The following is a 17,032-nucleotide window of genomic DNA, read 5'->3' on the forward strand; positions in this document are numbered from 1 at the left end:
TGGGAAGAAATATTTAATATTTAAGCAATTTGAATATCAGTGATTGAAGATCACCATTCTGGAAGTCCAACTGAAGTTTCAACTCCAGCGTTTAAAACTTGCATAGACTCTCTCATTGTTAGTAATTTGTTGCAATAGAGTATGACTTAACATAAACCCAGAGAAAAAAGTCTAAGGGAATAAAATCACAGAACTTTAGTGGCTAATTAAAATTAGCATTTCGTGAAATTATCAAATCACCAAGATTATAGCTGAAAAATTACAGTAAATGTTGGTACAGTTCATTATATTATCTCCAACAATTTCAAGTATCAAAAAACAAGTGCAAGATGGATTCCAAGATAGTTGACAGATCATCATAAGAAGACAAGACTTTGCACATTCACAGAGCTAAAGCAACAGTTCAACAGGAAGGTGATGCTTTTTGTAAAAATTCTAACCTGTGATAAGATGCAGATTTGTCATTATGAACCAAAATAAAAAAGACAGGACATTGATTAGAAGAACATGAATTCGGCTCTAAAGAAAAAATTGTGAACCTGACCACCAGCAGTAAAAATCATGATGACAATCTTCTAGGATGCAAAGGGCCCAGCCTTTGTAAATTTTCTACAAGATAAGCAAATAATAAGCAGCGCATACTATTGTGATATGCTTATCAACAAAGTGAAGTGTTGAAAAAACACCCAAATACACAAAGGCATCATTCTGCTTCACGATAACGTCTGGTCTCGTCCAGCTCAGGTAACCGGGGAAACCATCGACAAATTGCATCAGGTAGTAAGACCTCATCTCCAGACAGTCCTGACTTGGCACCATTAGACTTCCACTTGTTTGGTCAACCCAAGGAGGTGTTAAATATTTTAATGGCAATAACAATGTGAAAGAAAATGTGCTAAATTGGCTTTGACTTTAAGACAAAACTTTCTTTGCAGCAGGCATAAATAAACTAAATCACAGGTGGAACAGGTATATTACTATTGCTGGAGATTATGTAGAAAAGTGAAAAAAGTCACAATGATTAAACAAACCATTTTAGCTTCAGAACAATTAGTGTATTTAATTATTGAATGATCCTCATACAAGCCTTTATTAAGAGAATAAAGGGCCACATCTGAATTGAAGTAAAAAGTAGGATTAAAACTTATAGTTTAGTTGTTAATTCTCACATCTTTTAAGAATTAGACAGCTGGTCTAATTTGCCAGACCATTAACATAAAAATACTATCAACTTTGTGTTGCAGTTTAAATTGTAACAAAAAAAAAAAACAACACAGTATTAGGACAAATGTGTTAGTATAATAAAATAATAGCACTAAATTACTTTCAATGTAAAGATCATTTTATCAGTATTTGGAAAAGAAAGCTACAAAATTTCTTTTCAGAACAATTAGATTACATTAATTTTGTGAAAAACATATTATTTACTTACACCAAAATAAACACACCATAATCACCTGATTAGGAAATTCAGGATAAGTTTTTAGGCAGAATCACTGCTTTATCTGGGAAGCAGTTGAGCCTATTTAGTATTTGTTAACTCTTGCAAAAAGAAGGAATGTATGATATGGAAAATAGAGGGAGCAAACAGACAATCTATAGAAAGGCTATAAGTCCTTGGAAGATAACGACAATTTGATTTAACTCAAGGTCCAGCAGAAGAAGTCAATTTTAGTATATAATGTGGAATTGCTCTCACTCTAATATCCACTTTTAATTACTATCTTTTAGATATGTCAGTTTTTAATTAAGTAAATTCTAATTGATACTTACATTCATGGCTTCCAGTTTTAACAAAGCTTTCATATGACAATCAGAACTTGAACTTAATAAGCAAATCCACACAGGTAACATAACATTGTTACTACTTTCTAATTCACCAATCAGCCACAAAATATCCTAAAAGAGATAAGAATACTTAGTGCCATTCACTATTTTATTAAAAATAAGTTATACATTTAGTTTATAAATAATAAATAAGGTCTTTCATTATCAGTGCATAAAGTAAAATTGCAATAAAACAAAAATTATGTGTAATATCAACCAATTTTTTATTTTTTATTTTGAAACTTATAACATTACATTATGTTCAAAAACAATATCATTCATATGGCTTCCATGGCTTTGCTTGACATAGCCAAGTCTATCAACAAACTTTTGCATGACTTTTGCACAAATCAGCTTGAATTCCACGAATAATTCGTTGAATATTTACTTTCAAGTCATTAATTGTTAATGGTTTGTTGCTATAGACTTGTGACTAACATAACCCCACAGAAAAAAGTCTAAGTAAGTTAAATCGCAGAACCTTAGTGGCTAATTGATAGATAGATTAATGAAATTATCGAATCACCAAACTTTTGACAGAATAACTGGATTGTTTCAGCAGCTATGTGGCATGTGGTACCATCCCGTTGAAACCACATCTCATTTAGATTAAAATTTTCCAAATTTGTAAATAAAAAATCATGAATCATTTCACTAAATTTGATAAAATCACTTATTATTGTAGACTAATAATAAGTGATTTTTTCAAATTTAGTGGTCGCTGTTGAATTGGAATCATCTGAAATATGGCAATTTTGTTTGCTTACAAAGCCATCAAGCTAAAAATTAGCCTCATCTGAAAAGATGATTTTTTAGTGAAAATTTGGATCCACCTAAAGCTACTCTAGAATCCAATCAGCAAACTGTCTGCTCAAAGAATGGTCCCGTGGCTGTAACTCTTGAGTTAGTTGACTCTTATATCGGGGTAGACAAAGATCTCAATGCAAAATTCATCATGATGTTGAAGAAAGGCTTAATTCTTGTGAACGATGTGGAACTGATAAATTTTGATTTTCGTGAACACTTGCAGCAGTAATATTCTCTTGACTCCTAGCATTTCTTTTGTGAATTAGTGTTTCAGTATCAAGTACAGAAAATTCTCTTTGAAGTTCTTAACCAAACAATGAACTGTGCTTTTGCTTGGTCAATATGTACGCCATAAATATCATAAAAAGTAAATACGTAACTGTAACTGATTCCACATTTCAATAATAAATTTTTATAATTTGTCATAAACTACTGAAAACAAATGATGCGTAAAAAATCAAAGTCACCACCACCAATCTGTCATTTTTTAAGAACTCAATTTGAAAGACCTCTTATTTAGTTTTATATCAAAATTCTATTCCAGAGTCAAAAAGCTGTTTTAAATGTTATACAATTAATATCTAACCAAATAATTCATAGTTCTTAATGTAGGTAAATAAAATTATCTGACAGAAAATTGTTTCAATATATTAAAAATGCTAATTTTATATATACATAAGTCTTGATCATTCCTTTGATAAAAATCTTTAGTGCAAAAGTAGTTAGAATAAAAATCGACTGTAATCAAATTAAAAACTAAATTGAAACTTAATGTTTCAAAATTACCTTCTTGTTTGTATTGTACAAAAGTAAAAATTAATAACGATCAACACACCTGTTCAGATACTTTATTATCTCTGAGAACAGCCCCAATAATTAAGAAGAGATCATCTGATTTAAAATTGACCATTTTTAATATCAGCTGCAAAGATGGACTTGAACTGAAAAGTTATACAACAGGAATAGTTAATAACAAAGTTTTACAAATTAGAGGTATCAAATAGATAGAGAGTTAGGAAAATGCCTTTATTAATTCATAATTATGTAGGAAAAATATAAATACATCTTAGAATTAACAGATATGATCAAGGTTATCTTCCAGAGTCAGTATACAATCCTATCGGCTAAAATATTAATAATAAATTCTCTGTAACAAACCATTTTAAACGTAAATAAACATTTTATAAAGAAAAACTAATCAATGAATAGAAACTATGATATATAAATATTCATATATACAAGTGGAAAAGTTAACATACATAATGTTCACATCTGAGGGTCAGAAAATCCCCATGAACTCTTACAATGCAAAAGGGCTTCCTCAAAATTCAATGCTTTCTTGTGATATTCTAATGGTAAGTTTACAGGTCATTCTTTTTCACCAAAGCAAACATAACAGTAGTTGATTATTTGGATATGATACATACATGGCTTTTTTCTCAACTACAAGACAAACCAGAAAATTTTATTTGGCAACAAGATGGTGTGCCTCCTTACTGGCATAACTCTGTGTAGAATTGGTTGAAAGATGTTTTACCCAACTGCTGGATCAGTTGGTCTGAACCCAATGACAGCTTGTCTGTGGTGGCCTCTGGGGTCACCCAATCTAATCCCATGTGATTTTTCCTTTGGGATTTTATACAGTATCTTGTGCCTCCGCTACCTACTGATCTACCCAATTTGAGGTACAGGATTGAAGCAGCTGTCGCTTCCATTGCTCCAGACATGCCGGTTAAAAGTGTGGGACAAATTTTCCTATCAGTTGGAAATGTGCTGCAAGATGATAGATGCAGGCATTTCACTGAAAACTTGTAGGGAAAAACGGTCAAGAGTTATTTTTTCATTTTATTTGCGATTTATTATTGCAAGTCAAAGTTAAGATTAAACAGCTTTAAAACTCAGATATTCTTTTTTGTATAACCTGTATTGTTAATAACAAATTTAATTTCTTTATTACATAAACCACTCCATTTTCATATAATTAAGTCTTCACTAACCAGTAATTCAAATTCAATTTAGAAAAAATATAGTAAAAACCTATCATGCTTAACATATTGTCATTAATATACTTTTTACATGCTTCAATTAAAAAAAAAAAAATAATAATAATATATATATATTATTCATTCCAGTTGGCAGTGAAGTTGTGTTGTTCAAGTTTTCTGGTTGGCTTATGTTTTATAAATTTTTAAGTTTTTATTTTTTGATGTAATTGTAGAATTATGTACTGACTGAATATGTGGGTTCCCACACAAGCCGACTAATGGTATTAGTTTTTCTTATAAATATTTCTGTACTGTGTTTGGTGGTTAAGTTGTTGTTTTTTGAATATATATATCATTATGTTTCAATACCCATATTACTAAATAATAATTAATAAAATATAATTAAAGTTGCTTATATAAACTATAATTACTTAATTACATATCCATAACAATTATAATTAAATTAATAACCCTGGCTTTCAATAACTTTTCATTAAGTTATTTAAAGAATAAAAAGATTAGGAAAAACTTTTTTTTGTAGTTTAATGCAAAAGTAAAACAAGATCTTTTTACATTTCAAATGGAATTTATTGACCAATTGCTGCACCACAATAATGCACCAAGCTCACACTTCGCTTTCAATTCGAGAATTTCTGGCAAAGAAAAACATTCCCCAATTTCCACAGCCTCCCTATAGCCCAGATCTAGCTCTGTGCGATTTCTACCTTCCCTAAGTTGAAGGGTCATAATTTTGGAACGATGGAAAACATAAAAAAAAAAAAACTGTAACTGATTAGCTACACAAATTTAAGGAAAATGACTTCCACTAATGCTATGAATAATGGAAGAAACGTTGGAACTGCTATGTAACTTCGGGTCATACTTTGAAGGAGATAATTTGTAACTTCAAGCAAGTTCAATAGATAATTAAATAAAAAATCAGTACACTTACTTTTGGAACAAACTCATATATTCCTTATCTTTATTTAATACTCCCTACAGCTCTTGTTTATTCACATCTTTGTCCAATTATTACTCTGTTCTATTAGAAGTGATATAAGCAAGCAATTAATTATTACTACTTTATTTTTGAAATTTCCAATACACTTCCAAAAGATCTTCAAATCTCTTACAATATCAATTTTCTTTCCTATATCCCATAAAATTTTAACTTCTCATCACACAACCTACTAAAATATTTATTCAGTTCACAGTGCCCCATCCCAGACTGATGGTCATTACATCTTCTGAATTCCTTTAAAATATTAAAATCCCTCATTCTCAGTCTTACACTACCAGATGTAATATGATTGTTTAAAAATGTTTTCCAATGCCCCCTTACATAGTGTAAGGGGGCATTGGGAACTAAACTATAAATAAAACTAAACTAAATTATAAATAATTAACTACTTATATTCCCTTTCTTGACCACTTTAAATAAAACATTAACTCTTCCATATCACTGTAATTAAATGTCATCGCTATTAATTTCTCTGACACTAACTAGCTCCTAACGTTTGTTATGCTTCCTCACTGTTTCAACCCTCTTGAACACTAACTGTTCTTTTCAATGTTGCTGACCATTTTGACAGATCCACACAACTTCAAAAAAAAAAAAAAAAATCATAAAATCATATTCAAACAAATAAATACAAAAAAGAGATTGTAGCAGAAAAACATAGCCTATCCTCAAAAAACCGATATTGTCACAGTATTGAAAATTTGCCCATTGACATTCTCTTAACTACCAGACTAATTCTCTGATTACCACCCGTCCTGATAAGCTTCTTTTTCCTAATGATAATGGTACACTACAAGTTGCTCTCTATGTACCAAAAATCTTGTATCTTTGATATTCCCGTGTTCCTCAAAACACTATCTACATCTTTATCTACCATAAAATGAGGTATAAAAAGTGTATTATTTCTTGTTTCCCCTAACATATGTGCATGATTGATTTATTATATCATCAGAATACTTCAATATATTATTACATGTTACCTACAGTAATTTGCATCCTTGCTGTAAACAAATTTTATTGAAACCATAAACAAGTCTCTTTTTAACAGCCCTACTACAAATGAAACCATTTTCCTATTTCAAAATATTTGCACAAAATTATAAAATAATTAATGTAATATAACATGTACCTAGGGTCAGACACAGAGAATGATGGCCAACATAAAAGAAGGTGTTTCAAAGTGCACAAATCACTCAATTTATTAAACTCTTTTAATAACTTAAAGAATAGATTAGATCTTGCTCCCTCGCTGCTAACATCACTTATATTAACATGTTTTCCTAGAACTGCTTCTGTTAGTAATTGAAGGTTACTGTCAGTAGGTTGTACAGTCAATTTCTATGAAAGAAAAAAGATCTGATAAATTAAGAATATTATTTACTTCTAAAATATATATATATTTATATATATTAATAATTATAATTAATTTAACACATTATATATAATTAGTTAGAGCCTCTATGTATGGTGTGCATACATCATATTTGTGTGTGATTTTATATGTTGTTGATTGTGTTATGGATTTCTGTGTAAACGTATTTGTTTTTTTGTTTTCCAAGTAGAGCTACTTTACTTGCAGTTGCTTTACGTTTTATGTATTGTTGATTGTGTTATGACTTTGTGTGTATTTATATGCGTTTGTTTTTCTTCTTTTTTTATATGATGACAACTTCCAGTGAGTGATTTTCTAAGGATGGAGCAGAGTTCTGAAACACTTTAAAAGTAAGTAGACAGCATATAAAAGGTTCAGATAAGTGGATATAACTTATTAAATTAATTATTAATTGTGATATTAAAATGAATTTTACTAATAATAGCTTCTACAACTTCTACTAATATTTTAGCTTCTACTAATGACAGCTTCTACGATATAGGTTTCTCATTATTAGTCAACAACTGGTACTGTAATAAGGAGTAAGGAATGTGTAGGAAAGGGGTAGAAGAACTATTTTTTCAATTAAAACAATTATTTTATAAATATCAAGTATATCAAAAAGAATGACTCGATTTCAAAACCATACACCAGAGCAACCACACATGGTAGTAAGTGAATGTAATCTGGACTATTTGAAAGTGTGTCCTAGTTTCAGACTGCAATACTAGCCCTCAAATGTACCCTGACCTCAGTAGTAAACAATATGTCTTCTATGCAACAGGTGTTTTGTCTTGTACAATTTAGCAAGAGACGAGTCTGTAACAATGCTTCAGTATTGTTGTAGTAGTATTTCAGGTTATATCCATCATCGGCTAAGAACTTTTGTTGCTGGTATAAAAAATTTGGAGAATCAGGGTGTTATGTAAGGGGAAGAATCTAGGGCTACCATAACTTCAGAGTAAAATGTACTATTAATTCAAGAAGTTTTTTAGCGAAGCCTAAAAAAGTCTTGCTAGCGAGAACTTGTGATCCCTCATATGACTATAACATGTATTAAAATGATGCTTGCACTTCAGGTCATATCAATTATAACCAATACAAGCTCTCTTTGTGTGACAAAAGAAAACAAAGATTTATGTTACTGATAAGGAAGGCTATAGGTTCTTACAGTAGTTAATTTTTAGTGATTTATAGTCTATTCAGTTAATTTATAGAGTGAAGAATAAACAAACGTTGTATTTGTGTGAATGAGTTCGTCATGAATCAGCTGAGTCACATCTCATGCATCAGTGGTGATTCACAATAGTGCCATATCTATGTAAACAACATGTATATCTATATACAACACTGCAATCTTTACTCATATATTAGTTACCATATAATTAGTCATAAAGCGGTCATGTTTGTTCTTGTATACAATTTTTGTGTTTCTGTAACTTATTATTTACTCTAATGTTATTTAAAGTTAATATAATGCAATTTTTTTTTAAGTTTACTGGAACATGAGTGTAGTGTACTCCTAGACTTTTATCTGTATGGCCTGAGTTATACCATTATTTTGAGACCATGTCTGATACTGATTCAGCTGATAATATTACACGATTATTGATATCCCATCTGAAAAAACCCTTAATTCCTATGGAAAAACACATTATTTTAAATGCTTACAAAAGTGAATTACAGAGTTATCCAATGGCGATGAATTTGGATGTTTTAAATAAAACTGCTAACATAAGTGGAAACTGTGCTGCTTCAGTGAACAATGTGATTGGCAAGTATAAATCTACTAATGAATAAGGTCTCTTAAGAAAACAAAACCCTACACGTCAATTAAAGAAAAAGTTGGTGATTTTGATAAAAAAAACAAGATACGTAAAAAAAGTACATAAATTTTATTTTCGAAACGAACTGTCTACAATAGACAAAGTCTTATGAATTGTAAATGATGATAACAATCTACCACATTTCCGAAGAACAACTTTTAAAAGTATGAATTTTAAATATGAAAAACAGGACTGGGAAAGTGCTTTAATATAGGAATGATATCATTATATGGTGAAGACCTTATCTCATTAAAATAAAGAAAATGAGACAAGAAGGCCGTAGAATATATTATATGAATGAAACTTGGGTTAACAAAGACCACACGAAAAGTTTCATTTAGAAAGATGAAGCTGTGAATTCATCAAAAGAAGCCTTTCTGTGTGGCTTATCAATTGATAATAAGGCTGCAACGGGTAAAGGTAAGCATCTCATAATTACCCATATCAGCAGTGATACTGGGTTTGTCAACGGCGATCTCTAGATTTTTAAATCTAAAGCTATAGGAGACTATCATAATGAGATGAACGTCTTTTGAGAAATGGTTTAGCAATCTGTTACCTCTTCTGGAACATAATTCTGCTATTATCTTAGACAATGCCCCTTATTGTTCATGTAAAAATAAAATTATATCAAAATGTGGCTTAATTCAAAGGGAATGATTTTTGAAAAGAATGAACTTAAGGTCCAATTATTGCAAAGAGTTTCATGCATTAAAAGTAATTTTAATGTCTATAAAAATGATGAGTTAGAAAGATCCAGTGGTAAAACCGTACTTCGATTACTTTCCTATCAAAAATTCTGAAAGAATTTAGCATGTTATCTGTGCAGCAGATGAAGGACATATAAAACACTTATAAGTTGGTAAATGAAATTTTAAACGCTTTTAAATGGCATTTAATTTGTTTCGCAATTGTAACATATTTTTAAAATGAAATAATCTTGAAATTGGGTCATTCTTTTTTATGCACACTGTATATCAAGTAATTATTTTAATGGTGTCATTGGTCATTGTTTATAGATTCATCTAAAATAACCTTCACGTTAATCATTCATATTGTCCTATAGTATTATACTGTGTGTCAACTAGTGCTCGTAATCATCCGACTGCAATTGACGCTTGCAGTCCAGAACAGAACTAAAATATATATATATAAACACAATTTATAAATATATAAGTTTTATTTTGCCTTACAAAAAACTAGGTTTTATGGTGGGTACTTGCTAATGTAGGTACAGAAGATATCAGCAGAACAGGGAGAATAACGCTCCTTGAAAGGTAGAAGAAGCAATCATCATCAAGTTATAAGAACCAGTACAAGAAAATTTATGATTACTAAACCGCATTTCAAAATGAATAAAGATTGTGTAAATAATTATTGGATACTAGTTAAAAGGAGCAACACTTAACTATTGTATACCTCGCTATTTAGTTTTAAAATTAAAAATTGAGTAGGTTTAAATAAACTACTATGGTACATCACAAAAAAATCTTTGAAAAGTCTTATGAACCATTTGAATAAAAAAAAAAAAAAAAATTAATTCCACATTAAAGCTTGTTCTTTTCTGTTTAACTCTTGAAGTTGATTTTTTTAAATCTATAGGAATTACATAGAATTAAGTAAAAAAGTATCTTGTTTTCCTGATAGTGCACTCAGTTAGGATGGGAATTTTTCCCACTACACCCTATGTTTTAACAATCCTATTTTGGTATATACATTGAAAAATTTCCTTTAAATTGGATAGAAATCTTGGTCATCTGCAAAAAAAAAAAGATTACAACAACTTACATAAGCATATTTCAATCCTGTAGTAAGATTATAAAACTATGTATAATTACGAAGTTTGCTGAAAATGTTAATAACAATTTCAAAGTGTTTATCTTCTTTCGAAAGAAGATAAAATTAAAATTGTTAAAAATAAACAAAATACTTTCAGAGCTGATTATCAGCTGCTCTTCAGTATAATCAACAGTGCTATCAGAAACTTTATAATTAAAGAGGAAGCTGTATAATTAGGTCTTTACCCAGAGCTCAGATAAAAAAAATGGCCACTACAATAAAATTATAAAAATCAAACTTTGCAAAAACAAATTTAAAATAGTCTGACAAATAAAATCCTGTTCTTATACATAATTTTTGTTTTATTTTATATAACTTCTTACAAGAGTTATGGAAGACGATGAAAATTTACAATATGTAATAATAGGCATCTCTTTAACTTTTGTTAATACCTAAAGCTTTTACTTCAAATAAATTACATCTCACAAATAACATTGAAAAGTACATTAAAATGGTATAAAACTCAAACTCTTCAAAGACAAAATTTTTCTTTCACAACATTTTTTATAGATAACACCTAAACATCATTATTCTGGGGACTGAACAACTCAAGTAACCGTGAAAAAATTCTTTATCGTACACAGCATTTATAAATTACATGTATAATCTCATAAACATAGTAGTACAATAATCATTCCTATGAACAAATCCCTGAAAGGTGTATTAAAACATAATCTATTCACTGACAGTTCAGTTTCAACCAAACAATAATAAATTTTAGATAAATAATATGAAAATACTTCCATGCACATTCATATGGAAAAAAGCATTGAAATAAAGCATTAAAAAAATTATATCAGCATACCTGTAACAGAGAAACAATCAAAAGACGTGACTGTGGAGAAAGTTCTGAATTTGAGGTAAATTCTTGTAAAATAGAGCTCCAGCAAGGATCTGTCATGTTTCTTTCAACACAACATTCAATACGTGTAAGTAAAACATCTATACTGTATAGATTGCAAAAAATAAATATTAATCATAAACAATACTTGAAAAATTGATAATTTAATTCATCAAAACAATATGGGAAATAAATTAAATTGTATAATTTTTCATATGAGGACCTTCAAGATGAAAAAGCGGAAATTTTTATATTTTATTTCTCCATATCAAACATAGTATTTCCTTTAATGTATTTACTTGCAGTCACCTTGTAACACATATGGGAAAACTTCACTAATACTTAACTCACATCTATTAATACTGGATGAGCAACATGAAACCAAATTGATATAGATTAAACCCAGCTGCTACTCGTAACATTTTTCTATATTTACATTAGCATAAGTTTACACATTTAACGTATTTTTACAAAAGGTATTCAAAAAGAGTGCCTTGTGCAGCGATGAACTTCTATGTTTCAAGTGATTGTACTGAGTCACCTGACACAGAATGTTGTTGTCAATGCTGTTGATTTCTAATTGAAAGTTTACCTTCAGTTCATCAATAGTATGGAGATTTGATTCGTAAATACTTCCTTCAAATAACCCCAAAGGAAAAAAATCATAACTAGACAAATCTGGGGAACACAGAGATGTCACAGCTCTCTATTGACAGTTTGTTCTTCTGTAAAAGCTTCGAGAATGCACGCTAGTGTATCATTTGATGTGTGACAACTTGCTCTGTCTTGCTGGAAAAGCTGTACTCTTTTCATTTCATGATCTATTAACTGAGCATAGAATTCTTTAAAAATTGTACGGTACACTTTAGTGTTGACAGTCTATTCAAAAAAATATTGGCCCCACTGTATGATTACTAGAAACACCACACCATACACAATCTTTCTTATCATGAAGTGGACAATCTAGCATTTGATGAGGATTTTCAGTCATTCTACACCTGGTGTTATGTGAATTAAGATGCACAGATAAATGGAACTTAGCCACATCTGACATGAAATGTACCAACGGATCTATCCGACCATTAACAATATTTTTGAGAAGCCAATCGCAATAATTAAGACTTTTGAACTGTCTGTTTTCTTAAGTTGTTTGCACATTTGTTACACGGTAAGATTCAAAATTTAAATCATGAATGACCAGATATGAATTTTACACCGTTTTGTTGTGATAACTAACATATAGACTTTTGTGGGACCAGCACAAATTTAAAAAAAATATTTGTTATATCTTCTGCAGCTTAAAAAAAAGCCTATTTTGTTTTGCGTTTGAAACTTGATCCTGCTGTATACAACTAATAGACACTAGTAGTGGATTGTTAAAGATGCACTCATATAACTGCAGTTTGAACTGGCATGGTTTGATTTTAATTTGCTCACCACATACAAAATCATTTCGTAATGAGTTTCTTTTTTTCTGTTTAGCCTTCAGAACCACTGTAAGGTATTACTTCAGAGGATGAATGAGGATGATATGTATGAATGTAAATGAAGTGTAGTCTTATATAGTCTCCGGTCGACCACTCCTGTCATTAGACTCATAATGAGCCGAATTTATAATATATTAAAACAAATAAAGCAATCTTAAACTGAGTAAGTGTTTACACACAAATAAGGAGTTACAATATTTTGGACAAACTCTAATCACAATTCAAATCTTATCGTTTTATTATCCTTTGAACAGCAATTAATGTAAATTGGAATTTTCTCACCAATTTATTGCCTGTAGACTTTTTAATTGTTTTAAATTTTTTAGGATGCATATCAAAGAAAATGTTAATTCATTGACTAGCTAAACTCAACTCTCATATATTAACTATGAAAACTAATATATACATAAATATATAAATTTTTATTCTTCTTCTAATGATTTATATTTTTACTAGATTTTTAATAACATAACTTAAACGATGTTTTTCCATCTATAGTTTCTTACAATTCTTTTATGTGCTATACACAATATATGATAAATCATTGTCCTCAGTCCAACAAGTTTATAATTAGTGCAGGGATTATAAGGCCTCATAACAAGTCAATTCTGTAAATTCATTATATAACTATATGTTATACAAGGAATTTCAAAGTTTACATATATATTAATTTAATACTGTGGTAATTTAAAACATAACATTAATTTTATATGGAAACAAAAAAAAATTACCACAAAAATACTTACATTAGTGGACAAGGCTGTCGCTTTAGTAATTCTGAAATTATTGTGGGTACAGATAATTTTTTAGGCGTTTTATTTTCAATTAATGAAAAAGGTATAATTTTGTCACTTAATGCCGTTTCAATAACATTTCTTACCGATTCTACTTCCCCACAAGTAATATCAAGATCACTGAAATAAACATTATAAAACATTTAAAAAGACAACAAAACTTATATATATATATTTTTTTTAAATAAATTTATCTTAAAATTTGAATTTTATACTGCTAGGATCCTTATAAATAAAACATAATATTTCATCAATAATAGAAATTATATTAAATTTAAAGAACTCAGATCAACCTAAGTACAGAACAATAAATAAAGTAGGATGATACTTACCTTATTTTATCGTATATACAAAACCGTTTTCACGAATTTCTTGCATCTTCAGTTGTAATCCATTTTTTTTAAATTGTTGGATTATAACCGAGGATACGACAAAATCCTTGAAAACATTTTTGTATATATGATAAAATAAGATAAGTGTCAAGTTCTTTAAATTTATATACTAGTACTAGTACAGAGGAATATGGTTCTTAAAAAAAAAAATTAACTTTAGAAAAATAAAAATATAAATAATATATAATAATTAATTTAATACTGAAAAAACAATTACATATTTTAGAAAAGTTGCTTATACAACAATTTTCAATAAATCTGAAATAAGTACTTCATACAGTAAGTAATTTTATAATGTTATTCTAAATTTTCATAAAATGAATAAAATTTAAAAGAAAATCACATTATCAACATTTACTCATAAAAAAAATAAGCAAAAATATTTTAAGTGATAAATTTGCATACTTTTACTTACATTAAAAAGTTTCGAATGCTTTCATCAAATATGCATGTATCTGACAATGACCATATATTGCTTATATTTTCAGACCAGTTTTTAAGTGTTGAAGCAGCTTCAGCATGAGCTTCACTAGAAAAAAATAGATTAACAATTTACTCAAAGTTGACATAATTAATTATTTAAGAGTCAATAAAAATTATATATAATTCCTACTACTAGTTATAAGATATAGATAATAGCAACAATTCATGTACATACTGTTCATGAATATACTGACATCAGCATATTCAATGTTGACTGTAATAATCAATAGTATCATGATGTATAAAATATAAGCATGCATTACAGAATTAATGGTGTTGTTGAACATTGTCTCTAGCTGGAAAAAAATCTTGACATTTGAATGTAATGTGTGAATTGTATTAGAGCTTGTCGCACTAGAAATTCGAAGCTCCATTTCTTGTTAGCCAGTCAGATGAGTGGAACTGTGCATTTCTGTGGATCTGTGCTTTTTTTGAATTTATAACAGTGTGTTTTTGTCATTTTGCAATTCTACGGTGAAGTGAAAATGGACAAATTTGCAGTGATTAAATTAAGAGCAACAGATTTGCATGAAATTCTGCTTGAAACTTGGGAAGATGGCTATGTTCCTGTGGCTGCATTTTAGTTCACATAACAAAATAGTAAAATTACAATTACGATGAGATTCTTAAACATGGAAAACAGTCAATCAATGATGATCATTCAGGTTAACCTTTGACCAACAACACATTTCTGCTACAAAATGTAGCAAATATGTATCAAGCTATCTTGCAAGACCGAACATGCAAAAACGTTTCGTCATCTACTAACTCAATAGTTGTCTCACATTCTCTATTCCCCAGATCTCACCCCATGTAACTGCTTTCTGCTTCTAAAGATGAAATTAAAGGTTATGGAATGATATTTCGAGACCACTGAAGAATCCAGGCTAAATCACAGAAGTGATAACTTCTGGAAGTTGATTAGTGATTAATGAGGTTAACATAATTAAGAGACAAAAATAACTTATCACGAGCAAAATACAATCATACAAAGAATTTAAAACAGATCATAAAATAAAAAAATAAATGATAATAAATTTAATAAATGAAAATTAGTAATAAAATGAACTGAAGTGTCAGCAATAAACCATTTACAGAATAGAAAGAAATAAAATAATATGAATAAAAAGTTACCCATACAATCAAGATAATATAGAAATATACACAAAGAAAGAAAAAAAACAACACGCAACCAGTAAAACTATTTACATTTTATAACAAGCAAATTATCTTTATTACCTGTTCTTGTACTGCAAACAAAACCCAATAACTTCTGATATCATATCTGCTCTTGTAGCTGGACTTAACTGTTGAGCACAACTACGAGAAAATATACATGTTTTCACAAACTGAATAAGATCTTCAGCGCTTACTTTTGAGAAAAATATTCTCAACTGATTAAACTGATTAATACTTTCATTTTCTGATGAGAATCCCAAACACTGAAATAAATAAAAATGGAAACATTACTAAAACAATGCATATATTTGCTACTAAATGAATTCTTAAAAATATTGTGTCAATACTGTTACTATTATATTATAAACATAAAAATAGTCATGTTTCTAAACTAAATAACAACAAAATGTATCGATTCAATTAATAAATTATTACCTGATAAAAGAAATCAGTGTTTAATAAATCCATGTAAAGCTGACTGACAGTCAATGTACCACGAATATGCTGAGGTAATGTTTTTAACAGACGGGCAATATTAGCAGCAGTTTCTTTGTTTAGAGCTGGCCTTAAGACACTCAGCAAAGGTTCTTTGAGTAATCCCTTATAATCAATAGCTAGAAACAAAAATGAAAAACATACATTTATATGGATGAAAAGTTATTTATTGTGCTTCACTTTTTAACAATGTATATAATTTTATATAAAACATAAATGAAATCATAAATTTAACTTGTTTTTTTACACACATATATAATGGTTTTTTTTTTTACAATATTTCATAAATTAAAATTATAACATTTCCACAGTCAACTCTTTTTTTCTTCAATTATTCAACAATATAAGTAATATAAAAAAAAAGCTGACAAAAAAGTTGTCAAATTTCCAGACATTGGTTATTTATTCTTATATAGTGGAAAAATAATACATGAAAAAAGGTTTAAAAAATTTTTTAAATCAACAATAATTAATAACTGATAATATTTCAAAGAATCAACTTTTGGGAAAGGGAACAATATGGGAGAAAAATGTTTCTTTAAGTGATAAGATAAGCATGTATATATGTACTGAGCTTAATATAAAGTCGGGTTATGGTGGTAAAATTTTGAGAAAACTGACCCCAAAAAAACTATCTACCCCACTCCCTGAAGATACTGACCACAAATTTTTACCAACAAATTG

General features: G+C 29.1%; 1 protein-coding gene across 2 annotated transcripts in view; it reads right to left on the reverse strand.

Annotated features, from left to right (window-relative positions):
- LOC142321416 (NBAS subunit of NRZ tethering complex-like) overlaps positions 1-17,032 on the reverse strand; it is a 147,783-nt gene that overhangs the window by 3,594 nt on the left and 127,157 nt on the right. The window contains exons 34-41 of one of the 2 annotated variants that reach the window (XM_075359486.1): positions 16,289-16,467; positions 15,914-16,116; positions 14,607-14,720; positions 13,752-13,919; positions 11,483-11,582; positions 6,770-6,978; positions 3,470-3,575; positions 1,774-1,899 (exon numbers count right to left, since the gene is read on the reverse strand). In XM_075359486.1, the coding sequence (XP_075215601.1) occupies positions 1,774-1,899; positions 3,470-3,575; positions 6,770-6,978; positions 11,483-11,582; positions 13,752-13,919; positions 14,607-14,720; positions 15,914-16,116; positions 16,289-16,467 (1,205 nt within the window). Of the gene's footprint in view, positions 1-1,773; positions 1,900-3,469; positions 3,576-6,769; positions 6,979-11,482; positions 11,625-13,751; positions 13,920-14,606; positions 14,721-15,913; positions 16,117-16,288; positions 16,468-17,032 lie in introns of both variants that reach the window. The other variant, XM_075359484.1, reaches the window with a different exon arrangement.

This window comes from Lycorma delicatula, chromosome 3, assembly GCF_047948215.1.
Source record: "Lycorma delicatula isolate Av1 chromosome 3, ASM4794821v1, whole genome shotgun sequence".
NCBI lineage: Eukaryota > Metazoa > Arthropoda > Insecta > Hemiptera > Fulgoridae > Lycorma > Lycorma delicatula.